The sequence below is a fragment of the Arvicanthis niloticus genome, chromosome 24 (genome assembly GCF_011762505.2).
Source record: "Arvicanthis niloticus isolate mArvNil1 chromosome 24, mArvNil1.pat.X, whole genome shotgun sequence".
Taxonomy (NCBI): Eukaryota; Metazoa; Chordata; class Mammalia; order Rodentia; family Muridae; genus Arvicanthis; species Arvicanthis niloticus.
The window spans coordinates 33,445,192-33,471,050 of NC_133432.1; the positions used below are offsets into that span (position 1 = coordinate 33,445,192).

The following is a 25,859-nucleotide window of genomic DNA, read 5'->3' on the forward strand; positions in this document are numbered from 1 at the left end:
AAATACATTAGAATAATTTTTAGAGTGCTGTGGGGATGTGGAGGCCAGAGGCGACAAGCAGTCTTTCTCAAATACTCTGCACACTTTTGCTTTGTTTTTGTTTTTTTGTTTTTGTTTTTGTTGTTGTTTAGGTCAGGGTCTCTCACTGAACCTAGAGCTTGTCCATAGAGCTAGACTGGGTGTTCAGTGAGCTCCAAGGTCCTGCCTGTTTGCCTTGCCCACGCTGGAGTTAGACATGAGCTAAGCCACCCAGCTTTTTACATGGGTCTGGGGATCTGAACTCAGATCCTCTTGCTTCCTTAGCAACTACATTACCTACCGAGATGTTCCTAACCCCTAGACATTATTAAATGACAGGTTTTTTCTCATTACATTTTATTTATTTAGTATGTAACCTCAAATATGCACGTGCGTCACCACACAAGCATGAAGGTTAGAGGACAACTTACAGGAGTCTGTTTATTCTTCCCTCTATTTGGGTCCCAGGTCAGACTCAGCTCTGGTAGTAGACACTTTTACCCACTAAGCCATCTTGCCTACTTTAATGCTTTTAAAGTATTAAAAAGGTGGAGGGGCCCTCACTGGACAGATGGTTGAGTGATTAAAAATACTTACTGCTCTTGCAGAGGGCCTGCGTTTGATTCCCAGCACCCACATCAGGAGACTCACAGTTGCCTGTAACACCAGTTTCAAAGGATCTAACACTGTATTCTATTTCTGTGGGCATGCAGGTACACACACAGTACACATGTTAATTTTTTTTTTTTTTTTTTTTTTTTTACTATTAAAAACAAAATTGTGACCATGTGGTGGCATTTGCGTTTAAATCCAACACCTGGGAGGCTGAGGCAGTTAGATCTCTTGAGTTCAGGGTCAGCCACAGCTGTATGATCAGACCCTATATCAAAACAAAACAGAAACATCAACAAAAAACCTCGTATGCATTTGGGTGCAAATGTGTCATCATGCGAGTGTAGAGGTCAGAGCACAACCTGTGGGAATGTGGGTCCCAGGGATTGCAAACAGGTTGTTGGGCTTGGCAGCAGGTGCCTTTACCTGTTGAGATTCTTGCAGCCCCTCCCCCGTGTGCCATTATTAAGGTGAGCTCATTTTAAATTGACATGCATCTGTGAGCTACAGCCTCTTTGTCAGATACCACAGCCAGAGTATTACTATTCTTTCCATTCCTGCAGTTTCACTTGTACCTGCTTGTGTGTGTAATTCTGTGATGCTTTAGCACTGTAGAGTCCTGTATCCACCAAGACCCTGATAGAACTCCTCTCACCTAGAGCAGTGGTTCTCAGCCTTCCTAAGGCTACTGTCCTTTAACACAGCTCCTCATGGTCGTGACCCCCAGCCATACAGTTAATTTGTTGCTGCTTCGTAACCATAATTTTGCTACTGTTATGAATGATAATGTAAATATCTGTGTTTCCTTATGATCTTAGGTGACCCTGTGAAAGGTTTTTTTACCCCCCAAGGGGGTCAAGACCCACAGGTTAAGAACGGCCAGTATAGAAAGATCCTTAGGTTAAAGTTAGGTGCGGTGACTCATCTAATTCCTGTACTTAGGAGGACTGTGTTGTCCTTCAGCCTGGATACAGAGTGCGACCGTGTCTGAAAAAAAGCAAAATAATACTAACCAGTACAAATAAAAATCCCTTCAGGTTGACAGCCCTCCCTCCCTATGTTCTCCCACCCATCATCTGCTCTGCCTCAACTTCCTGAGTGCTCAGGTTGTTTGTCTGGTTACTACTGAGCTTCCTGAAGCCCAACTAACTAGGAAGAACAAATGTATTTAGGTCAGTTTAGGAGGCTCAAGGGCTTGACTGTTTGAGCTCAGTCAGGCTCCAGCACTTGACCCCACAGGCAAGAGGGTGGGAGCACTGATCACAGCTGGAGACTGGAAGCTTAGTGGGGGCACAACCCTGGTAACAGGTTGTCTTTTCTGTTTGTTTCGCCTGCAAACCTGTATGGACAAGGGTCCCCTAGAACTGAAGTTATGGCTGGTTCTGAGTTGTCATGTGAGTGCTGGGAATGGAACCCAGATACTCTGAAGTGTATGTGGGCTCTGGGGCTTCAGACTTGGGCCCTCTCAGCTGTGAGACAAATGCTTTACCAGCTGAGCCATCCCATAGTGTGTGATTGGCTTTTCCGTCAGCACAGTTCCCTGAGAGGTGACCCAAGTGTGACGATACTTTGCTCTTTTTGTTGGGGAGCAGTAGTTCACAGCTTAACTGTTAACCCATGGGAAGATGAGCAGAGTCTCACTCTGGACTGTTGTTTACAAGTAAAGCCTCAGTGAGCATCCATTTCTTGAAGGTGAGTGCTCAAGAGTGCAGTTGTGTGGTAACTGCGTGTAGAGTTTTTTTAGGAAACAGTGGGGCAGAGTAATCAGGGAGGAGTTCAGGTTCATGCTTAGCTAAAGAGAGTTTAAGTGCCAACTTGGTTACTTCTGCAGCAACAAAACAGACAAGAGACAGCCTGTCTGTGGACACACTTCCTGGGTGGCTGTGCCTCATTGACCAATGATGTAAAGCTGTCTGAATATTGACAGTGCTGTGGACCTTTCCTCTCAGATATGTGCGACCCTGTCTCATAGTTAATTTGTGTTTCCCTAGTGGTGGTGTTGAGACAAAGTCTATGTATAGACCAAGCTGGCCTCAGACTCAGAGATCTGCCTATCAGTGCCCTGTTAGTGTCCACTAAACCTGACTTTGCTTTGTTTCCTGAGATATGCTAGCCTCAATTCTCATTCCTGTTTTCCAAGGGCTGAGGTTGCAGTTGAGTATCAAGCACTTTTTGGCATCCATCCCCTACCGTTAGGTTTTGTCCACTCTTCTTTGGTTTATGATTAGTCTCAGCCCAGGGTGTCCTTGAACGTACTTTGTAGTCAAGGATGGCCCTAACTTGGCTTAATTGAAGTGGCGTTCAATCTTGCAAACTATTCTGATTGTTCAAGAGCAGTGGCAGGTGCCTAGTGACAGCTGCTTCTAAATAATCTTGGGGCCCAGAAGTGACTCAAGCATGAGGTTGGGGACTCTGGGGAACAGACAGATAACTAGTACCCAGCCCTTAGCGTAAGGCGAAAAGGACTCTGAGGCTTCCTTCCATCTTGGAATTCCAGAGTCCTGGAAACGAGGAAGGTAGAGGCCCCCTCCCTGCTGGAGGTCAGGTGCTGCAGGTGCCCTTGACTCCAGCAGAGAGTTTGTCTGACAGACCCTTCTGCATCACCTTGGTTGTTACTGCCTCAAAAATGATTACCTACTAGGAGAGAGTGGCCACCAGTATTAGATGCGCCCCTTGGTCCTACCCCTGTGTCCCGCTGCCTCCTGGACATTACTTACTTATGTTCTCACATCACCGTATTCCTGGACCCTCAGTGTCCTCCAGCCTCACTGAGATGGACTGGACAGACATAACCCAGTGATTACTGATGTCAGGCAGGCCAGCATTCCTGACATCTGAAGCAGGACTCCTCTACAGAAGGGTGATCCACCTCAGGAAAAGGCTCCTTGGCTTTTACCACCAGTGGCTAAAGTGTGATCAAGTCTCTAGTGAGTGGAGCGCCGCAGCTGTGCTGTTTGGTTCTGGTGTCAGTGGCTGTGTGTGAATCATGGTTCTCTCTGTATTGGGAGGCTTGGTGTGTAGAGTGCAAAGGAATGCCAGAACCCAGTCCTCAATTGCCTCTGCCTGAACTTCCTGACTGGCTTTGGTGGGAACAGAGTATGATGTCTTGATAGCATCTACAAGTGTCGGAAGGTAGCTTGCCAACTTTTGTGTCCCCTTAGTGAACTTTGATTCCCCCCACCCCCTTTCTTTTTTTGAAACAGGATTTCTTGTGTAGCTCTGACTGTTCTGGAACTCGGCCCTATAGACCATGCTGGCCTAGAACTCAGAGATCTGGCTGCCTCTGCCTCCCGAGTGCTGGGATTAAAGACATGTACTAATATATGCCTGCCACTTTAAATTTTTATTGACTTATTTATTTAGATACAGGGTCTTGGAGTGTAATAAACCTGACTGCCTTGGAACTAATCAGGATCTTGCTGCCTCTGCCTCCCGAGTGCTGGGGTTAAGGTATGCACCTTCCAGGGTAAATTTGGATTCTTAAAAGTAGATGCTTAAGCAGACAAAGAACATCCCAGTTAATACTTATAAATTTGTGCATTTTGATTTTATTCGAGCAGGGGTAGGAAGTCTTGGGATCTGTTCTCTTTCCACCTTTTTGTAGTTTGTGAAGCTTGAACTGTGGTCTCCAGGCTGGTAGAGCCAGCACCTTTACCTGCTGAGCTCTCTGGGTGGCTCCATTTGAGTTAATGCTCCACCCAGAAGCTGTTGGGTAAATCTGCCCCTACAGTGCCGACCACCTCTGCTCACATAGGGGCAGGTATCCTGGAAAACCAGCTCATCTCTGAGTGAGTGTGAAGGTTGTCTGTCACTCTTCTGTAAGTAGTGTGAAGAATCTTATTTGATGATTACAGCCTTAGGTCTTGTACACTCATGACTCCTCGCAGCCCATCATGAAGTCAGGTCTTTGCTATCAGCCTTTGTTGTTGTATCAGAAGGAGCCAGGCAGGTCCTGGGGAGCAGGACCAACCACTAATGGTTCTTTAAAGCAAACAACAAATAAAAGCTTTGCCCAGCAGCAATTAGGTCCTAACAGTGCTGCCATGATTCAGACTTCTCATCTTCATGTGTGATTACTGCATAGCCCAGGCTGGGCTGAAGTTCATGAGCTGCCAGTCTTAGATTCCTGAATGCTAGGATATACCAGTGTATGCTAACATGCCCTCCATTTCAAACTCAATCTGTCAATCAGTCTTTCTCAATCCCCCCACTTGGACACAGGGTCTTAATGTACACCAGCTGGCCTCAGTGTTGTTGAGGTGACCTTGAACTTCTGATCCTCTGGTCTCTGACTCCCAAGTGTCAGATTAAAGGCATGTTCTACCACTCATGTGTTGATGCAGTTGTGGAGAGTTTTCTGCATGTATTCTAACCACTGAGCTACTTTCCCAGTTGATTTCATACTCGGGCAACGTTGTAAAAGCTTGGGTCTGCTGCCTGTTGTTTCTGTCCCACATGTTCTCATGTGTTCTCATGCCTCAGTGTTGGAAAGTTCACAATGTACATCCTTGTAGCTCTCTTTTTTAAATGTCACTGTAACAGCAGTGACCACTATTGTGTAAAATACATTAAAAGACCTTTGTAAAATGTCAGAGTTTAGAAGTGAACTTCTTCAAATGCCATGTAGGGTCAGAAGCATGTGAGTGGGGACTGTGCTCCTTGCAAAACTTGTACTTCTGAAAGTTCACAAAGTGAGCCCACCTATAGCTCAGTGTTGGGTGTCCTTGGTGGTTGTGGGAGACTTCCCTAGAACCAGAGCACCTCATGGGCATCTAAGTTCTCAGGTCTGAGAAATGGCACTTTCCCATTTGACAGCCCATGCACCTGTCAGAATAGTAATTTTGTGAGATTTTACAGTAACAGAGTCACTCCTCTGCCTCAGTGTGCTGTAGGGGAGCATCAGGTCTTGCCTGGCGTCACTGAGAGTCCTATGGGAATGTGTTCCATCAGTTATTTAATGGCATTGTTCTTCCTGTTGGAGGAGTATCACTGCTGCCAGCTGTCCACTGTGGCAACAGCATTAGCCCAAGGAACTCCTTTCCTCAGTTAGACTCTTAGACAGCCAACCTTGAGGAAGTGGGTAGCATTGTGACTGAGGCCACCTGGAAACTAGGCCATCACCATTTGAGGTCACTAAAGTTTGTGTCCAAAGTGTTTTCTGCATCAGCCTGGGTGCACTCTGGCACTGGTGTGCCTCCTTCCAAGGGTTCAGACCTGTTAGCCATCTCCTTCCATCGCTGGCCTTTACCATTGCTCCTCACGGTAGCTGAGCTGCCCTTGATGGAGTGGAGGGGGCTGTGCTGAAGGTGTGGGGCAATAGCCCTGGGCTGGAGAGAAGGCTCAGTGGGTAGACCCCCCAGGACCCATGGAAAGATAGCTATGGTGGCAGTGTCTAATCCTAGTGCCGGGGGAGGAGGACAGGCAGATGGATCCTGAGAATGATATCTGGCTAGCCAGTAAAAAAGCACCAGGTTCAGTAGGAGACCAACAGAGAAAGGCACCTATCGATAACCTTTTGTTTGGACTGCCTAGCTCACACGCATTCACACAAAGTCAGCTCTTCCTGGTCAGACCAGGGATGGACGTTCCCCTGCCATTTGCAGAGGGCTTAATCCTTTTCTTAGCTACTATGGAAATCAGGTAAAAGTTACAGATTAAAAATTGCCCCAGAAAACTCACTAGCTGTCAGATCTCTTCAGTGGCTTAAGAGACACCCCCTCCCCCCTGACGCCCATTACCTGGGGTTGAAGGACTGGAGTTCCCAGAGGGTCTGCATATATTTAGCTTCGGCCTCATCCCAGTGGCCCATTTTCCCTGGTGACATGACTTGTACTGAGAGTTCCCTACCACTTACATCAGTAACTTCTTGCATCAGGTCTTACTGTATCAGCTAGAGTTCATAAGTCTGTGCTAGACTGCCTGAGATGGGCTTTAGTGTGATTTACAAAAATAAAAGCCAGCCTCTTTGGGGTATAGTTTATGTACCTTTATGGCCTATAAATCTGCTTAAATTATCCAGTGTGGTGCATTTGCTGAGTTGAGCAACCTACCATCGTGGAATTTACAAACGTTTTTATCATCTCTTAAAGCCAGAGTCCATTAGCAGTCACTCCTCATCCCTCCCCCACCCAGCCCAGCTCAGCCACTCCTCTTCTTTCTGCATCTATAGATTTGCTGTCTGGGCTTTGCAGATAAATGCAGCTGCGGCTGGCTTTGTTCGTGTGGAATGTTTTACAGCTTGTCCCTGCACTCTCATGTACCAGACCTTCCTTTGTGTTACTGCTGAGTATTGCTCTTCTGTCTAGCTGTCCTGTTTGGTTCACCCACTGATTGTGCACTCACGGGCTGTTTGTGTTTCTTGCTTGTTATGAATTGCGAGCGCTGTTCTACACATTGATGGGCAGGCAGCAGTACGGATGCCTGTTCCCATTCAAAGAGTAGATGTAGGAGTGGCTGGCTGCCTGAGGAACTTTGCCTTAGCCACCAGTGAATAAAGCTGTCTGGTAACTTCCTGGAGTTGGAAAGGTGGGGTCAACAGATAATCACACAGATAGCACTAACCTCTGTGCTACAGAGTGTGGTGGCTAGAGGGAGTGAGCATCTTCACACCCAGTACTAGGCTCAGCATAGAATGTTTCTGGTTTGTTGTTTTGTTTAGCAGATTAATGAAAGTAATAGGTAGTGTAATTTGGGGAGTGACTCCTATGGCCCAGCCCACTGTGGGGCTATAAATGCTAGGAGTTTAGCTTCTCAGGGAAGGTATTGGATGGAATATAAAGTCTAGCTAATCCCTTTTCAGGGAAAGCATCCAAGATCTAACAACTTGGATCCAGGTGCTTCCCCGCCCCACCCCCACTCCTGACCCTGGATCTGTTGCAGAAATGTGCAGTGAGGCAGAGGCATTGTTGCTCTGTGCACAGTCTCCAAGGGCATATTATGCTTTCCATCATTAAAGACAGTGTTAATTAAAGATTTTTCTTTTTGGCTTTTTTTTGAGACAGGGCCTCTATGTAGCCCTGGATGTTTTAGAGCTCACTATGTAGACCAGGCTAGCCTAGAACTCACAGAAGTCTGCCAGCCTCTGCCTACCAAGTACTGGAATTAAAGATGTGTACCACCATGCCTGGCCAAGAGAAATTTTCAACAAGGATTTTTTTTTTTCCTCCTATTACTAAATACTTTTTTTCCTCCCACCTTGGCTGGCCTGCTTCTGCCTATACTAGGATAAGGGCATATGTCAACCCTCCACACCCCACTGCCTGTTCCTAGGTTTCTGAACCTGGTTTGGGGGTGAAGGGGTGGGGAGATGCTTGGTTGCTTTTGTTTTTTTTAAACACAGTTTCACTGTGTAATTATGACTGGCTTCAAACTTGTGGTAGTCCTCCTGCCTCAACCTCCAAAGTACCGACTGTAGTTGTGAGACACCACTCCCAGCCTGAGTACTGGTTGTTTTGCTTTGTTTTTTTGACCTCTGTAGTATTGATGTCATTTTACTCCGGTTAACTGTTTCTGAACGCCTGGCCATGAAGTCCCAGGCCTCCCCGTGCCTGCTGCTGGCTCTGTTTAACCATGTTGCACTTAGGAACGAACCCCTGCCCTACAATGACCCATGCTCACTGCAGGAGCTCACCGCTCCTCCCCTGGCCTACCTGCTGGCCTCTGGGCCTGCCTGGGATCCTCCTCCCTCCTGCTCAGTAAGAAGGGTGGGGTTTCCCACAGTTTAAACATAGTCTTGCTAGATTTTATTGCTCCTGACATTTATTAAGTGGCACTGTCCTGGTCCTTCTTTGTCCCTGTGTCCGCTGAAGTGCAGTTGGGTGAGCACATAGAGGCTCCTGTGACTGAAACAACATGTTCTTGGAAGCGGGCCCCCCTGCCTCCACTAGCTACCACAGTCTGCTTCACCACAAGGAGCATTCTGTAGCTCCCTTGCCACTCCCTCACCTCTCTTTCACACTTCAGCCCTCCCCTCACTAGGAATGTGTGCAGAAGACAAGGATTTACACCCAATGGCTGTAAAATCCCCAGGGGCTGGAGTTAAACATTAGCATGGGGACATGCCTCAAATTCAGCATCTATGAAGGGTGACACACAGCAGCCTGTAGGAAGGTCTTAAGACTATCTCACCCATGGTTTAAATTAAAGGGCCAGTGTCTTTATGTAAAGATTTCTTATCATCAGTATTACATTATGAAAATGATAAAGTCACTGATAAAATATTTGTCTTCCAAGTCTGAGGACCGGAGTTCTGATCCCCAGGACACAGGTAAAAAGAACTTGTAATCCCTGAACTCGGGAGTCAGAAATTCAAGCAGAAAAGATTTGGGATGATCAGAACTTGAAGTTTCCTCTGACCTCCACATGCATGTCATGAACCTGTCCCTACACATACATGTATACATACACACACAGTTTTATATAGACTGTGCTTTCCTATGGCATGCCCCATCTTTAAAGTTACTAAAACTGTAATCCAGTCTTGCTTATTTGAGTATATTAGACACAAGTTCTGCATGGCAACTAGTCCTGGCTGGCTTAAACTTACTATGTATATATACCAGTATGCCCTCAAATTTATAGAGAGCTCCTGTTTCTAGTACCACTACAGCTGGCTTTCCTTTTTAACTGTGTGTGTGTGTGTGTGTGTCTGTGTGTATGTTTCATATACAGGCCAGCTCGACAATCTGGTGTCTAAACAGTCCTCCAGACTAGCTAGCCAGTGAGCTGCATGGGCCCTTATGTCTCTGCTTCCAGGCGCACCACCCTGCCCTGCTTTCTACATGGGGTGCCACCTCTTCGCTCCCTCCCCCTTTTAAAAACAGTCTCAGTGGCCTTTGCTAACCTAACTCTGTGTAAACCAGGCTAGCCTCAAAGTCACAAGAGATCCACCTGCCACTGTCTCCTGAATGTTAGAATTAAAGGCATAGTGTGAGCATACCTGACAACTGTCAACGGATCCTCTCTCTACATCAGCAACTCTGCCGATACTCCTCCTTCTGCCTGGAGTTTCTCATCATAGTTTCTCATGACAGATGTCCTTGTGATTTCTTGAGGGAAGTTCTCTGTGCTGCAGCTAGTTGACATTCTGGGTCTCTAGTCTGTCCACCTGTTTGGCTGTGTCTCAAGTGCTTGTCATGTACAAAGTCTCTGACTTGTCCAAGGGCAAGGCACTCTGGGCAGGGGTTGGCACCTACATCAGGATGCTCATGGGCAAAGCTTCTGCAGCCTGGGACCCATCTCCTGGCTCCCACTCCTCTGGCCTCTTCCTCAGTGCTAGCAGCCACTTGTGTTTGATTCTTGAAATGAAGGCTTGCTTGCTGCTCTGGAAAGGAAGCAAATGTGATTTGTGTCCTCTGGCTAAAAGCACCCATGAGTAAACAGTAAAGAGCTTAGGGTCAGACCTTGATTTGCTGCCCGTTCCACTGTGAGTAGCGGCACATTCCCATGCTTAAACAGAAATGGGCGTGTCTGCTTTTAGCTTATGTCCAGTATATCAGCATACATTTGTGTCTAGTGTGTTAATGTACATTTGCGTTTTGGGTCAGGCCGACCTGATGAAACTCTGTACTTGCCTAGAAACACAAATGCTCTTTGAGTTACACAGGGTTGTCTCCCGATGCACCCATCTTCAGCTACAAAGAGTCGGAGCTGTGGTTATCAAGCCAGCTTGATGACTGCTTCACCAGCATGGGGCTGACATGGAGCTCTGGCTCGTTGCCCAGCGCCACAGCAGTTCTGGATTGAGCCTTAGCATGCATCCCTTGCAGCATCTCACTCTGTGACCTGACTTGAATAAGTGTGGGCCAGTGAGATGCTCAGCCGGTAACTTGCTGCCAAGCGTGACAACCTGAGATGGAACCTCAAGACCCCCATGGGAGGAGGAAAGAACAGACTTCCACTCTTACCATGGCACACAGGCACACCTGAAATATATACTAAAAATACAGCAATAGCAAGTAAATGTAGTGAGTGTGCTTTGAAGTCCTGCCAGCATAAAGCAACCCTTTCTTGATTCTGTGCTTTGACATCAGAGTTTGCACATAGGTTGTGATCTATATTTATAGTTTCAGCAGCCATGACTCCAGATAGGAGACTTTCCATCCCCTTTGCTGACCTTTGACTCCAGAGATATGTCAGCCTGTGTGTCCAGTACAGTGTTATGTGCCTTGTGCCATGTGCCTGTTAAAAGTGCATGCACTTGGTGTCTGTGGGCAGATTACATGCTTTACTCTGGAAATGTATTTATCCACACATGTGTTTTTCTTCTCTGGTTCCAGCTGACACTGAAGATGTCTGCATTGTGGAGAGATTGTTCTCAAGCAGCTTGGTGGCCATTGTCAGCCTCAAAGCTCCCAGGAAGCTGAAGGTTTGCCACTTTAAGAAGGGAACCGAGATATGCAACTATAGCTACTCCAACACAATACTGGCTGTGAAGCTGAACAGGCAGGTGAGTAGCACCCTGTGCTGCAAGCATCTCAGATGATACAGCACTTGCCTTGCCCACCATCCCCTTAAGCCTTGGGTGCCATCTCAAGCACAGCAGAAAACTGGCTGTAGTGGTGCACATCTGTAACCTGAGCACAGTGAGGATCAGAAGGATGGGAGCCTGTCTCAGAATAAGAGGAGTGGCTGAGGAGGTGCCTCAGTGCTAAGAGCTCTCACTCTATAAATGTAAGGACTTGAGTCTGAACCCCCAGCAGCTGCATACAAAGTCCTGTGTATCTAACCCTGGCACTGCAGTGGATTGTTGTGGTTTACTGACCCGCCTTAGCTTCAGGTTCAGTGAGAGACCCTGTCTCAAGGGAATAAACCAGAGGATAACTGAGAAGTACAGGTGACATCTCTGGCTTCTAACCACCATTTTACAGACATATAGGTGTACATACATAAGTGAAATCAAGCAAGGAAACCAAGTGTGTGCTGTCTGTTGTCCGGTGTTCCTCCCATGTCTCACACTGGGGCTTTCAGCTCAGAACCATTTAATACCTCCCCAGCCTTGCACCATCATCTCTTCCTCCATTGTGCCTGTCCTTTTTGGATTCTTAAGACAGGGTCTTTACATAGCCCTGGCTGTCCTGGAGTTTGCTATGTAGACCAGGCTGGCCTCTAAGTCATGGTAACACATCTGGCTCTGCCTCTGTGGTGCTGGGATTAAGGTGTGCACCACCATGGCTTGACTACACATTTGCTTAGCCAGACCCTCAGCTCCATTCTCAGCAGTTTTGCTTAGACAGTCCCACACATGACACTGGCTTTATCCCTGGCTGCATGCTCCATTCATCCTCAGGGCAGGAGTCTTACTCTCAGATTGCTGTCTGAAAGTCTGTTCCCTCTTTTCCTTCTTTGAATTGTTACTGTGACATATATTTTCTCCCAAACCAACAAGACAAACCCACGTGGCACAACTTCGTATGGAGCCTCTGAGAATATTTCCTGACAGTCCTGGCCTCAGTGTGCACACAGGTAGCCACTGCAGAAGAGCCTCCAGCATTTTCTCTGTGTGCAGCACACACATTCTGCAGGGATAGGCGCCTCAGCAGCAGGCGTAGAGCTTCCCTTACTGCAAGAGCTAGATTCCAAGGGGCGACTTCTATTTTTTAAAGCAGTCAGCCAGACTTGTGTCTCCTGGTTGCCTGATTAAACTGGGATTGGCCCAATTATCCAGTTCAGCTGGGAAGTTATGGGACATAAGAGCTTGAGCATTTTTCAAGATGAAGATGTAACAGATTCCTGTTCCTGTACATGCTGACATGAAGTGTGTGTGCCAGCCCCTCACGGTATCAACCCTCCTCATCATCTGGCAGCCCTGGTGTCCTGTGTTTAAAATGAATACAAACAGGATAGGGACCTGGAGAGATGGCTTAAAGATAAGAGCTCTGGTTGCTCTTGCCCAGCGCCCACATCAGGTGGCTCACAGCCACCTGTAACTCTAGCTCCAGGGCATCCAGTGCCCTCTATGACCTCCTCAGGAACTAGGCACACAGTGTGCATGCACGCACGCACGCAAGCGAACACTCACACATTTAAAACACAGTGAATAGAAATTTACAGCAAAATAACTTGTGTGCACAGTGACATGACCTGTGTGCTTTTGCTTGTATTATACTTGTACCTCAGCCACCATGGGTTTTGGGGGTTTGGGTTTTTTTTTTTGTTTTTTGGTTTTTTTTGTTTGTTTGTTTGTTTTTGTTTTGTTTTGTTTTTTGTGGTTCTCAGGGTAGACCTCACACGTGCAAAGCATAAGCCTTTACTGCTAAGCCCACTTTTACTTTTTATTTTGTGATGGGGCCTTAAACATGCCATTTTCCTGCCTCGGTCTCTAGTAGGTGGAGGATGGGCCTGTGCCACCTGGTTGGGCTCACACAGTAGGTGCTGTTATCCACTGAGCCATCTCCCCAGCCATCACCACAGTTTTCTAAAGCAGTTTGCCTTTGTAGATCTCTCCCCAGTCTTCTACACTTGGTACATACTTACCTTGCCCTGTGAGATTCATAGTGTGCTGGGCATATGTAGTTATGGGAGCTGTGCAGATGGCTGTCGAGCCTGGTGGGCAGTGCACACACTTGCCCTCTACAGCAGCCTGCATGGTGTCCTGGGGTGGAGACTGTCTGAGTCCAGGCGTCAGCTCAGGTGGAACATGGCACATGCTGGCCCAGATGCTTCTTCATGCTTTGTTGTTACTGTTCCTAGAGGCTCATCGTGTGTCTGGAAGAGTCGCTCTATATACACAACATCCGGGACATGAAGGTACTTCATACCATTCGAGAGACACCCCCAAACCCTGCAGGTAAGCCATTGCTAAGGAGAGTCTGGACCTGTTGAGTCACTTACCACCAAGTCTAGCTACCTCAGTGTGATTCCAACAGTCCACATTGTGGAAGAGAGCTGACTGCAGCTCGTCCTCTGACCTTCCCACCTGTACACGGGGCCATGTGAGCACACACGCACCAAAAGGAAACACATAGGGAGAAAACACTCAAGAGGAAGATTCTAGTGGGATTGGGGGAGGATTTAAAGGGTGAGATAACGACTGTGGGCGGTGTGGTGGCCCAGCAAGGAAGCAGCACCAAGCCTGACAAGCTGAGTGCCACTCGCAGAGCTCACATGGTAGAGGGGAGAAGCAAATCCTTCCAGTTGTCCTCTGCCTGACACACACCTTGGTGTACACACACTAAATAAACAGATGGACAATGATAACGGAGGGTGGGAGTTTCCTCTCCCAGTCTGTCAGGTATAAAATTCGAAAGGTGGAAACTGACCGATCATCCCTTCCTGTGCTGCTGCTTGTGAGCATAGAAGCTCATTGGCTGGATAATGTAAGCTCATAGGTTAACCCAACCTGCTGGTCCTTCCTAACGAAAGGTTTTCATCTCTGAATGATACCAGCATCACCCAGGGTAGCCTGGGGTGGACAACTTGAGAGAGGGTGGGGAGGAGAAAGTTATCTGCAACTCCACTCTAATACTACAAGGTGTCCTTCTAGACTCAGTGTGCGTTCAGTTGTCATGTGTCTCCACAGGCTTATGTGCACTGTCAATAAACAATGACAACTGCTACTTGGCGTATCCAGGGAGTGCGACCATTGGAGAGGTGCAGGTCTTCGATACCATTAACTTGGTGAGGTCCTTGAGTGGCTCTGGAGGATGTGTTTTGCTGGGAAGGCATGCAGTGGCATCCTTGGCTCAGCAGTATGGCTCCCTGTGGTGCTCTCTGGAGGTGGCAGAGCAGGTCTGACTGAGCTGCCTGTGTCTTACCAGTGCTCACAGTGAGCTGTGCTTGTTGGCAGAACCCAGCAAATGGGGCCAGCTGCTCTGCATGCCATACTCTAGTGTTTCCGCAGGCCTGCCAGCCCCGGGACTCCACTGCTCATGCTGACCTTAGTAATGATGTTCTAGCAGCCGTTTCTACCTGATTGCCCTATGGGTACAGGGGTCTTGTGTGACAGTCATGTTTTTTTTATTTCCCCTTTTCAGAGAGCTGCAAACATGATCCCAGCTCATGACAGTCCCTTAGCAGCCCTGGCTTTTGATGCAAGTGGGACCAAGCTTGCCACTGCTTCTGAGAAGGTATGTCTGCTGTGGCTGGGAGAAACCTGGTTCAGTGGTCTCTGGGAACCCTGCTCATTCTGTTCACACAGTCCAAGTTACCAACAGGTTTTCTATTCCTTGGTGCACTGTAAGGGACTGCCAGTGCTAGCTTCCCTCTTCGAGAATGCCTGAGGGAGACAACCTGTGTAGAGGACAAATGGGTTAGTTACTAACAGTTAGCTGGCTCTGTCACTTCAAGCATGTCCCATGGCTGAGAAAAACTGGTCATATGGTAGCCAGGAGGAAGGGGGTTGTGCTGAAGTCCCCATATTCCCTTTAAGGACACTCTTCCAGAGACTGGGACTGACTAACTCAAGGCCTCTAGGAGGTTCTGCTACCTTCCATTAGTGCCACAGGCTGGGGTTGTGTGACGCAGAGCAGGGAGCGCCAAGACTGTTCAGCAAGTGTGCATGTATATAAAAGTATGTGTGTACACATGTAAGGAAGGGAAGGGCTGTGGTAGGAAAGAACAGACTCCTTAGGCTGTCCTCTGGCCCCTGCATGTACACAGTGGCACGTGCACCCACAAACATGCACATATCCACGCACATATAATTTAAAAAAAAAAAACAAATGCTTGTTTGTGGCATAAAATAGGAAAACATCAGGCATAGCACTGATGCAGGAAACAGGTAGGTCTCTGAATTCAAACCCAGTCTGGTCTACACAGTGAGTTCCAGACCAGCCAGGGACATAGTGTAACCTTGTCTCAGTCTCAAAAACAACAACAGCAAAAAATCAACAACAACAAAAATGGCTGTCACTGGGCAGTGTTGACACAGGCCTTTAATCCCAGTACTTGGGAGGCAGAGGCAGGTGGATTTCTGAGTTTGAGGCTAGCCTGGTCTACAGAGTGAGTTCCAGGACAGCCAGGACTACACAGAGAAACCCTGTCTCAAAAAACAAAAAAGGCTGTAGTTTCTCAGTATAGCCCTGACTATCCTGGAACTCACTTTGAAGACCAGGCTGGCTTCAAATTCAGAGATCCACCTGCCTCTGCCTCCCAGCTATATTTTCAAACATTACAATTTTGAAACATTGATGTTATCTCAACATACTGTTCCTGCAGGTAATGATGTGTTTACGTCATGTGTAAATCCCAAGTACATGTGTCTAGTTATTAGCATAAGAGAGTCCAGTAGGAAGATCTGTGGGTTCAACGTATGGTGCTCTGGTGTTCTCCACATTTGCTTCAAGGCTGGTTGTTCTAGATCAGTAGGCTGACTTTAAGCAATGCTGTGGTGGTGAGCCAGACTAGGATAGAACATTGTGGTCTGTGGCAGCAGGGGTGTGTGCTAGCCCAGAACTGGAGCTCAAAAGGAAGCCAAGTTGCCCCTGGAAACAGAGCCATGGCTTATCTCTGTGTAGAACGATGTGAAAAAGGAAAAGTCGATTGCTTTGCTCAGCTAAAATTGTGTTCTCTTCCCCCTTTGTCCTCTCTCTCACTAGGGAACTGTGATTCGGGTGTTTTCCATTCCAGAAGGACAGAAGCTGTTTGAGTTCAGGAGAGGAGTGAAGAGGTAAAGGGTGTGCACCCGGCTGCTCAGAGGTTCTCTTGGGTCTCAGGTTCTGTTACCTGTGCTCAAGCAAGGGGAGACTTGGAGGACACGGGGACTCCAGCAGCTCACAGCCCAAGCTCACCTCCTGGGCCTGCTCTCAGAAGGACAGGCATTGTTGTGAAAGCCACCCCTGCTGGGCTCCTCCCTCCTGCTGCCCCTCTGCCCCTGAGGTTTCACCCACCTCCCCTCCCCTGGCAGGTATCTTGAGCTGTTTTTAAGGTTGGGGGTTTCCTCTGTGATCTGCCTACCTACAGCATCCTACGTCTGTGCCTAAAACTCTCTCCCTTACTGCTACTTACGGCAGATGCTGGAGTAGTAGGACAGGACTAGGCTGTGGTGCCTGCTGGCCTGGTTTAAGCCCTGAGCCAGTACTGTGACTGACAAGATAGCAGCGTGTCCCTTTGTCCCTGGATCTCGCCTTCTCTTTAATGGGAACACAGTAGAGGTGTAACTGCGTCCCCAAGGCTTCATGTTGAATTCTGAGAAGTATTTAGGAATGCTTGGCCTCTCAAGGGGACCTGTTATCATCCCTTTTCTTGCTGGGATGTCCTGGAGATAGAACAGACATGTCTCGGTATCGCCTTTCTAAAGCCAAGAAGAGCCAGGTGTGATGGCCAAACCTGTAATCTAAGCACTAGGCTGGGCTGTTTAGTAAGTATAGAGTATACTGTATATGTATGTGTGTGTGTCTGTGTGGGTATATGTACCCATATACACATACACATATACACACTGTAGTAATAGGAATACTAATACTAATACTATAGCCTAGCCTAGCCTAGCATAGCACAGCACAGCACAGCACAGCCTAGCATAGCACAGCATAGCACAGCACAGCATAGCATAGCACAGCATAGCATATAGCATAGCATATAGCATAGCATATAGCATAGCATATAGCATAGCATATAGCATAGCATATAGCATAGCATAGCATAGCATATAGCATAGCATATAGCATAGCATATAGCATAGCATAGCATAGCATATAGCATAGCATAGCATATAGCATAGCATATAGCATAGCATATAGCATAGCATAGCATAGCATAGCATATAGCATAGCATAGCATATAGCATAGCATATAGCATAGCATATAGCATAGCATAGCATATAGCATAGCATATAGCATAGCATATAGCATAGCATATAGCATAGCATAGCATATAGCATAGCATAGCATATAGCATAGCATATAGCATAGCATATAGCATAGCATAGCATATAGCATAGCATATAGCATAGCATATAGCATAGCATATAGCATAGCATAGCATATAGCATAGCATAGCATATAGCATAGCATATAGCATAGCATATAGCATAGCATAGCATATAGCATAGCATATAGCATAGCATATAGCATAGCATAGCATATAGCATAGCATATAGCATAGCATATAGCATAGCATAGCATATAGCATAGCATAGCATATAGCATAGCATATAGCATAGCATAGCATATAGCATAGCATATAGCATAGCATAGCATATAGCATAGCATATAGCATAGCATATAGCATAGCATAGCATATAGCATAGCATATAGCATAGCATAGCATATAGCATAGCATATAGCATAGCATATAGCATAGCATATAGCATAGCATATAGCATAGCATATAGCATAGCATAGCATAGCACAGCACAGCACAGCACAGCACAGCCTAGCCTAGCCTAGCATAGCATGGCATAGCCTAGCATGGCATAGCATGGCTCTGTCTCAAAACACTTCAAGAAAACCCAAAGCCCAGACGCTGTGATCTTCTTCAAGGCCTACATCTTTGATCTTTTTCACACCACACCTCTCTTGGTGATTCTCCTGTGCTCCTGCTTGGTTTCCTGTGTCCAGTGTGTGTTAGGAGCCTCTCTGAACTCATTGTACCCCATATCCTTCCTAATCATGCCGTCTGCTTGTGCTGCCGAGTCAGGTGTGGTGTGGGGCCTGACCCATGAGCTAGATCTGGCATTCCTGCTTATTAGACAGGCACTGAGACAGCAGTCCAGAGTGTGCCACCTGCTGTATATACCCCATCAATGTGGAGACACTGGAAACACTCTGGAAGTCCTAACCTCGAAGGATTAAGGGAAACTGTGTTTCTTCAGGCTGTGGAGTACTTGTGGCCTTGGAGACTTGTGCGGTGGGGATTGCTCTAAAACAGCAGCTCTGCTGACGGACTCGCCTGCTCAGACACTCCAGTCCCATCCTCTTCACCTAGAACTGGGTCCACAGAGCCACACAGTCTTGGTTATTTGGAATCAAAGAAAAAATAAATATTTAAAGACTAACTAACGAATTTTCTTGGCTGAGTGTGATGGCTCATACCTTTAGTCCCAGTGCCAGGGAGGCAGAGACTGGAGGGAAGCTGGAGTGTCTCTGAGTTCAAAGACAGAGCTCTATAGAGAGCCCCTGTCTCAAAATGAGGGAGGTGTGGTGGTGGTAATCTGAACCCACTCGGGAGGCAGAGGTAGGGGAATGATTGCAAGTTCAAAACCAGGCTGGTCTGCATCCTAAGTCCCAGGCCAGCAGGGGTCACACAGTAAGATGCTGTGTCAACATCAGAATTGCTCTTCCCTGGTTTCATCACAAGGTTTCTCTGTCCAGAGGAGGTAGCTAAAAGGAACAGAAAGACTTCTGTGGAGCCAAGCATGTCTGTGACAAAAGTGTTTTCCTCTGTGGCCACAGTCCCTGGGAAAGCACTCCTATGCCCCAACCCCCATAGCTGTTGCCAGTGTGTTCTGTGGTGGTGGCTGGGGCCTCCCTCACACCCCATGTTCCTCAGGTGTGTGAGCATCTGCTCCCTGGCCTTCAGCATGGACGGCATGTTCCTGTCCGCATCCAGCAACACTGAAACAGTGCACATCTTCAAACTCGAGGCTGTGAGGGAGAAGTAAGTTGCAAAGACAAACTTGTCTTCCCTTTTTTGTTGTTTTTGGGGGTTTTTTTTGTTTGATTTGGTTTGGGTTGGTTTTTGGTTTTTGAGACAGTGTTTCTCTGTGTAGCCCTGGCTGTCCTGGAACTCATTCTGTAGACCAGGCTGGCACCATACCTGACTAAAAGACAGCTTTTCCAACAGAGTTTGTCGGAGTGGGAGGCACTGAAGATCAAAGCTAGAGTCTCAGGCATGTTCAGGGACATACTTCCACTGAACTAGCTGGTCTCTGCTTTTCAGGGTTGGTAAGATGGCTGAGTGGGTAAAGATGGTAAGCCTGACAACCTGAGTTCCATCCTGGGAACCAGGTGGTGGAGGGGAAAAATAATAATTCATGTACATTGTCCTCAGACCTGTATATATACATAGACACATTTATGTACACACATGCGCACACATACACACTAAAATCTTAATCTAAAAATAAAAAAAATCCTCAAAATTGTAAACTTCGCACAATCACCAGAAAGACATGACACGGGCACGGTTTCTGGGTGCAAACTCACTCTGGCTGTAGGATAGGCACGACACCACCAAGACCAGCTTCATCAGGAGACATGTGCTAAGAGGATGTCCTGGTACACCAGGGTGCTGAGGACAAATATCAGGGTCCCCAGGGTGTCCCCACTCTGGAATGACAATCAGCTCCAGTGCTCACAGGTCAGCAAGGAGATGGGTTCTTCCATCTTAAACTTAAGTCCCTGAAACAGATGCATGGTAGAGAGACTTCTTGTCTTTTCCCTTTATGAATTCAAAGAGCACCCTCCTAGGGCTAGTATTGATGATGGAGCCTGTGTTCCATCCAAGGGCCCCCCCTTGTTAAACAGGGACCTGACTCACACAAGTAGTCCTGGCCTCCGCTTAATGAGGAGCATACATGCTAAGGAAACGTGATAGACTTTAGTGAAGCTGGAGTGTGTGCTGAGGTTGGGAGCTCCTGATGATATGTTGTCATAGCCATGGCCACTGGGCCAAAAGAAAACCTTCCACAGCCGATATTTGTGGGGTGTGGAGGGTTGGTCAGTCTCGGGCAGGCTCTGTAGTTCCCAATGAGAACCTAGTCTCACCTGTGTAATGGGGCTTCCTTGCAGACCTCCAGAAGAGCCCACCACCTGGACTGGCTACTTTGGGAAGGTTCTCATGGCATCTACCAGCTACCTGCCCTCACAAGTGACAGAAATGTTCAACCAGGGCAGAGCTTTTGCTACCGTCCGCCTGCCATTCTGTGGTCACAAAAACATCTGCTCACTAACCACGTGAGTACAGAATGAACCTGTGGCCCCACCCTCTGCTCATGCACACCAGAGCCAGGATTGCAGAAGTGTGTGTGAGACCTGTCCAGCATGTCCAAGCCTGGGTTCCATCAACCTAGTGAGAAGACCCATTGGCCCGAGACCTGGGTGTCTTCTTGGCATGTTGCAGCATGTTTGTGTTGGTGGGAAACATTAAGTCACACAGTGGGAAATTGACACTATTCATCCCAGGGCACAGAGGTCCTGCTTGTGCAGTTGGCATCGTCACCAGAAGGCTTGTCTGGAAGACAAGTGACGGCATGGGCACAGCATGTTTGAAAGCTTTGTAGACAGGCCCACCCTCAGGCTGGGAGGTCTCAGTAATAGCTCTGTCCTTGGCACCCACATAAGAGCCAGATGTGCCCATGTACCTGACTTCAGCACTAAGGGAGGCAGGGACAAGTATGCAATTTGATGCCAGCCTGTATTCAGGTTCAGTGGACTAAAGCCCAGAATGGTAGAGCAGGATATCTCACACCCTCTGCAGGATATCTCACACCCTCTGGCTTCCCCACAGGCATGCATAAATGGGTGCGTGTGTACACACACAGGAAAAAGAAAATTCCCACCTTAGTGGCCAGAGAAAATGACAGCTCCCCCGCCCTACCATGTGCTCTTTGGGACTCAGTGTGTGCTCATACCCAGGCTGTCCTTGGCCTTGCCAGCTTCGCTCTGAGCAGCCCAGGCACTGTCTTCACCTCATGCGCTGCCTGCTGGGTTTCTTCCTAGCTCTGCTGAGATGCAGGTTTAGTCACGTGCCTTTTGTGAGGGGAAAAAGTTCTCCTTCTGAAACATAAAGACAGAGTTACTTTTCCTTAGAATTCAGAAGATCCCACGGTTGCTGGTAGGAGCATCAGATGGCTATCTGTACATGTACAACCTGGACCCCCAGGAAGGCGGCGAGTGTGCCCTGATGCGTCAGCACAGGTGAGGCTGCTCTGCGTGCCGGGCTGCGGCTGCAGTACTGCGCTGGGTCTGCTTATTCGTCCCCTGAAGGCTGATGTGCTGACCTGTGCTATTGGCAAGCATTGTCTCCCCATCGAGATTCATTTCTCTGATGCTAAGAGGCTTCTCCTTTCCCTTGCTGGCCACAGGATGCCATTCAGGGACATGTGGAGAAGTTTCTGAGGCTGTGAAGCTGCGGATTGGGTGGCTCCCCAGACCCCTGCTGAGGGTGAGGTTTGGGGTCTACAGTAAGGTATCCTCACAGGAGCCTGCTGACCCACCTCAGGATGTGAGTTCAGAATTCGTAGGTGGTGATTGAGATGTGTGTCGCTTTATCAGACATCCTGTGTTAAAAGCACTGTGGAAATCCCAGGATCAGATTCATGCTGGTGGGAGTGTCAGACAGGAGCAGGCATCTGTGGCACAGTTCCTTGACTAGTGTCTCAGGCCCCAAGCCATGCTATCCGTATGTCCAACTGTCCTTCTGGAACAACTTGTTTAGTTTGAGATGGGTCTTGCTCTGTAGTCAAGGCTGGCCTCTGACTAAGAGGACTCTTCCTGCCCTAAGCTCCCAAGTGCTGGGATTTTGAGAGTGAGCCATCACACCCCACTTGAAGTGAGTGTGGCTTTGTTCATTTACTGTCTCTAGGCTTGATGGCAGCATGGAGACGACCAGTGAGATTGTGGACTCTGCGTCTCATGAGTGCCCCTTAGCAACGCAGACATACGGCACAGCAGCTGCCAAAGGTGCCTATGTGCCCTCGTCCCCCACAAGACTTGGTAAAGGACAGGACGCCAACCTAGAAGGTAATTTAGCATTAGCTTCTGGGGTTCTTCCATACTGTGCTGTCCCTGGAGCTGCTGCCTCCCATGAAGCCATGGAACAGGCTTCTTTCCAAGGCCTGTGAAAGTACATTTATAGTCTTTATTTCTGGGAGAAAGGCAGTCGTGTGGCCAGAGACTCAGGCTGCGTGTGAGCCCACCTAACCTGCTCCCTCCCTCTGTAAGCAGCGTGTCCTTCATGCATCATGGGCAGAGGCTGCCAGTGCTGACCCTTCATCCTGCGTCTGACTTTCTGTAAACTCAAGAGAGGTTGTGCTAGCTATAACACATGACCTGCGTCTCCAGTTAGAACCCCATAGAGTTCCGGCACTCACAAGAGTGCATTTAGTTACCACTGTTACTGTACAGGGCTTGTGCATGCTGGGAAATGGGTGGCATCATCTGGCTCTGCCTGAGGCTGTAGAGACTCTACTCTGATCAGGTCTGGAAAGTCTTAGTGTGACCATACATAGCTCATAACCAAGTACCATCTCCTGGACACAACCTATGGTTGGCGTGGCAGGATCAGCAGCTGGTCCCAGCTCTCTGAGGATGCCACTCTTATCTCTGCAGCCTACACAGATGACCTGGGTGCTGTGGGTGGCACATGCCTAGAGGATGAAGCCAGCGCTCTGCGCTTGGATGAAGACAGCGAACATCCTCCCATGATTCTCCGGACTGACTGATCCTGACCTGTGAACTCTGGCCCAGTAGCAGACAACACTGGCCTGGCTGAGGACTCGAGCATTGCTGCTATGAACTTTGACCTGAATTGAGGGAGAGGATGGCAGAGACTTTAAAGCAAAGAGATTGTAGTTATAGCCTATTCATACTGTTGAGAAAATACAGTTTCCACTTCAGTGACTTTAATCCTGCTTATGAATTTACCTTTTGTTTTCTCTCTCTCTCTTAACTTCTCTCTCTCTCTCTCTCTCTCTCTCTCTCTCTCTCTCTTTTTGCCAAAATTAACTGTTTGGTGAAGTCTGTGGAGTCTCCTTGCTTTGCATGTGTGATGTGCCAAGCCAGCATAGGAGAGCAAGTGGAGTGGCCACTCCATAGCAAGCCACAGTTGTCAGGTCTCATGCCAGGGCGCGCATGAAGAAGTGTCTATCTGTGGTGATTCTGCAGGGACAGGGCCCACGTGCCCACCAAGACCAGCCAGGGTATCAGTGGACAGTGGCCTCTGTCAGGAGTCCTCTTGCCCTGCTGCCTCACCTGGGCTGTTTTCCTCCCAATTTATTAAACTATTCCAGATTGGATCGTTCTGGGACTAGCTTCCTCCACGGGGACTGTTGTTTTGGGTCTTAGTCTCCATGGGGATCTTGAGAGGGAGAGAGGCAGTTTCTGCTTTCTGTGCCTTCTCTTCTGACAGGTGAACTTGGCAGTCTGCCGGGGCAGCCTGGAGCCAAGGAAGGTGATTTCGTCAGTGTTGTTAAATGCTCTGTCTCCTACTGTCCCCATCCATAACTGTGACTTGGTTTTTTGTTTTTGTTTTTAAAGGAGGGTCTATAGCTACTCTGATTCCTGTAAAAGCACAAAGGTGTAAGACGCTATGTCAGGTGTCAATCTGCTGACCTGGAGCTGTGCTGTCTGCCAGAGGCTCCTCTCCTCCCCAGAGACAGCAGATAGTAGAGAGGCCCCAGGGAGACAGCAGGAGACTCCTCCCAGGGTGATGTGCCTTTTCTTTTGGTCTTACATGGGCAGGAAAGTGAGCTCAGATGTTAGTGCTGCCCTGCGCCTCTGCTTTTGATTGTTTGGTGTCTTTGGGGAAACTGTGGTCTCACCCCTCAGCCTCTGGAACTCACTATATAGCCCAGGATGGTCTCAAACTCATAGCAGTCCCCCTGCCTCGACTTCCTGAGAGTTGGAATTACAGGTACCACTGTGCCCGGCTCCTTTCTCAGCTCTACAGAGGCTCCTTTCTCAGCTCTACAGAATAAAAAGTTGTCCTCAAATCTGCATTCTGAACAACAGACCCTAGCAGGGTCCTGAGCAGGAAATCAGGATAATAATCAGGGTACCAGGTTAACCCAGCCCAGGTCAGGCATCTGGACAAGAGGTAACTGCCACCAGGCCAGCGTGGTTACATCTGGTAAAGTGTTTCTGCAGGGTGCCTGTAGTTAAATCTGCTGGGGTCCCCTGTTCTTGCTGTCCAAAAGATGACTAATCACATGAGTGTGGTTTGAGGGACGCCCACTATTAGTTCTGGCTGCTGTTGGCATCTGTGCCCTGGAGCATCTGAGGAGCCAAACTGTGTACAGTTTTTGAGATGTAGTGAGGCTGGGTATGCCGGACTTTAAACTGCGTGTGTGTCCTAGACCCTGATAACATGAGACCCCAGCAGGTGGTCTGGTTCAGTGAGTACTTCTCTGGGAAACTAAAACTGGCCTTCACAGGACCAAGCACAGCCAGCGAGTACTGACAGGAACAGACTGGGAAGTCCACAGAGCTGATTGGGAGCTGGGGTTTCCTGGAACCAAAGAGTGTGACTGGTGTGCTGGTGACCTTGGCCTTGCACGCTGTGGGTGTGGGACTCGGCTCCATCTGCTGAGGCTTCCTCTCTTGGGAGTTCGTATTCCAAAAACATGTTGGAATTCATTTCTCCCTTTTAGCCTGGCTTTCCTTGCTTGAAAAATTTGGTCAGAAAAGGCCTCTTTTGGGGTCTGGGGCTGTACCTTCAGTCGGTGGTCTCGCCGGGCTGGGCAGATTTGGTGAGCCTTCCTCTCTTGGGACAGATGAGGCTCTGCTGACCTCAGGCTGCCGTGCACCACTTGCAGGCCTCGGGTGTGAGGGAGGAGAGGAGCTGGCTGAGGTTAGTACTCGCTGTTGGGACGCACAGCAGTGGAGCCAACTGAGGAACTGAGTCCACACTCGAGTAAGTGCTGACCCCGGGCCTCACAGAGCCGGCAGTTGTAAGATTTTATTCCAAAGTTAAGAGAAAATTTTGGAATCGGGTGTGGCACACGCCTATAAACCCAGCAGTCAGGAGAGTGAGGCAAGAGGATTGCTCTAAGTTTGAGGCCAGCCTAGACAATATACTCTTGAGCAAACCTGGCCTACAGAGTGAGAGCCCTGTCTCAAAAAACCAAAGGGTGATGACTTAAAAAAAAAAAAAGAAAAAAAAAAAAAAAACAACATGGACTGGGAGTTTAAAATCCCCCCAAAATTTAAGATTAGTGTGAATTGGGACCAAAGCTTTTGTGTTTTCTCAAAAAATGAAAGCAAGAGTTGAGAGTCCCTTGTCCTGCCTACACCAACAGCGTTAGCTAGGGGCAGGTCTTAGGGGCCCAGGCTTGGACTGTACAAGAAGAACCCTACCTCACAGGGCTGTTGTGAGGTGTGTGAGGGATGTCCTGTGAGCACCCAGTGCTGGGTCTGGCCAGCAGTGGACTCCAATAAACACTAAAACTGAAAGCTCACGGAGTAAAGTGCATGGTTTTTGTTTAGCTCCGCTCTCAGCCTACAAAGCTAGGTGGAAGACAGTCTTGCACGGGAGGATGTGTGGCAGTGTGCCCTTGCCTGTCTTGCTCCTTAGTTCAAAGAAAAAGGGAGAACATGGGTCTCTCTTCGAGGCCAGTGATACAGAGCTA

General features: G+C 48.1%; 1 protein-coding gene across 1 annotated transcript in view; it reads left to right on the plus strand.

Moving 5' to 3' along the window:
- The window catches only part of Wipi2 (WD repeat domain, phosphoinositide interacting 2), a 34,297-nt gene extending 8,893 nt beyond the window's left edge, over positions 1 to 25,404 (plus strand). The window contains exons 3-12 of the mRNA XM_076923552.1: positions 10,908 to 11,077; positions 13,321 to 13,417; positions 14,150 to 14,247; positions 14,604 to 14,696; positions 16,167 to 16,237; positions 19,061 to 19,168; positions 20,302 to 20,466; positions 21,322 to 21,429; positions 22,097 to 22,254; positions 22,843 to 25,404. Coding sequence (XP_076779667.1) covers positions 10,908 to 11,077; positions 13,321 to 13,417; positions 14,150 to 14,247; positions 14,604 to 14,696; positions 16,167 to 16,237; positions 19,061 to 19,168; positions 20,302 to 20,466; positions 21,322 to 21,429; positions 22,097 to 22,254; positions 22,843 to 22,955 — 1,181 coding nt within the window. The 3' untranslated portion in view covers positions 22,956 to 25,404. The remainder of the gene's footprint in view (positions 1 to 10,907; positions 11,078 to 13,320; positions 13,418 to 14,149; positions 14,248 to 14,603; positions 14,697 to 16,166; positions 16,238 to 19,060; positions 19,169 to 20,301; positions 20,467 to 21,321; positions 21,430 to 22,096; positions 22,255 to 22,842) is intronic.
- Positions 25,405 to 25,859: the final 455 nt, after the last annotated feature.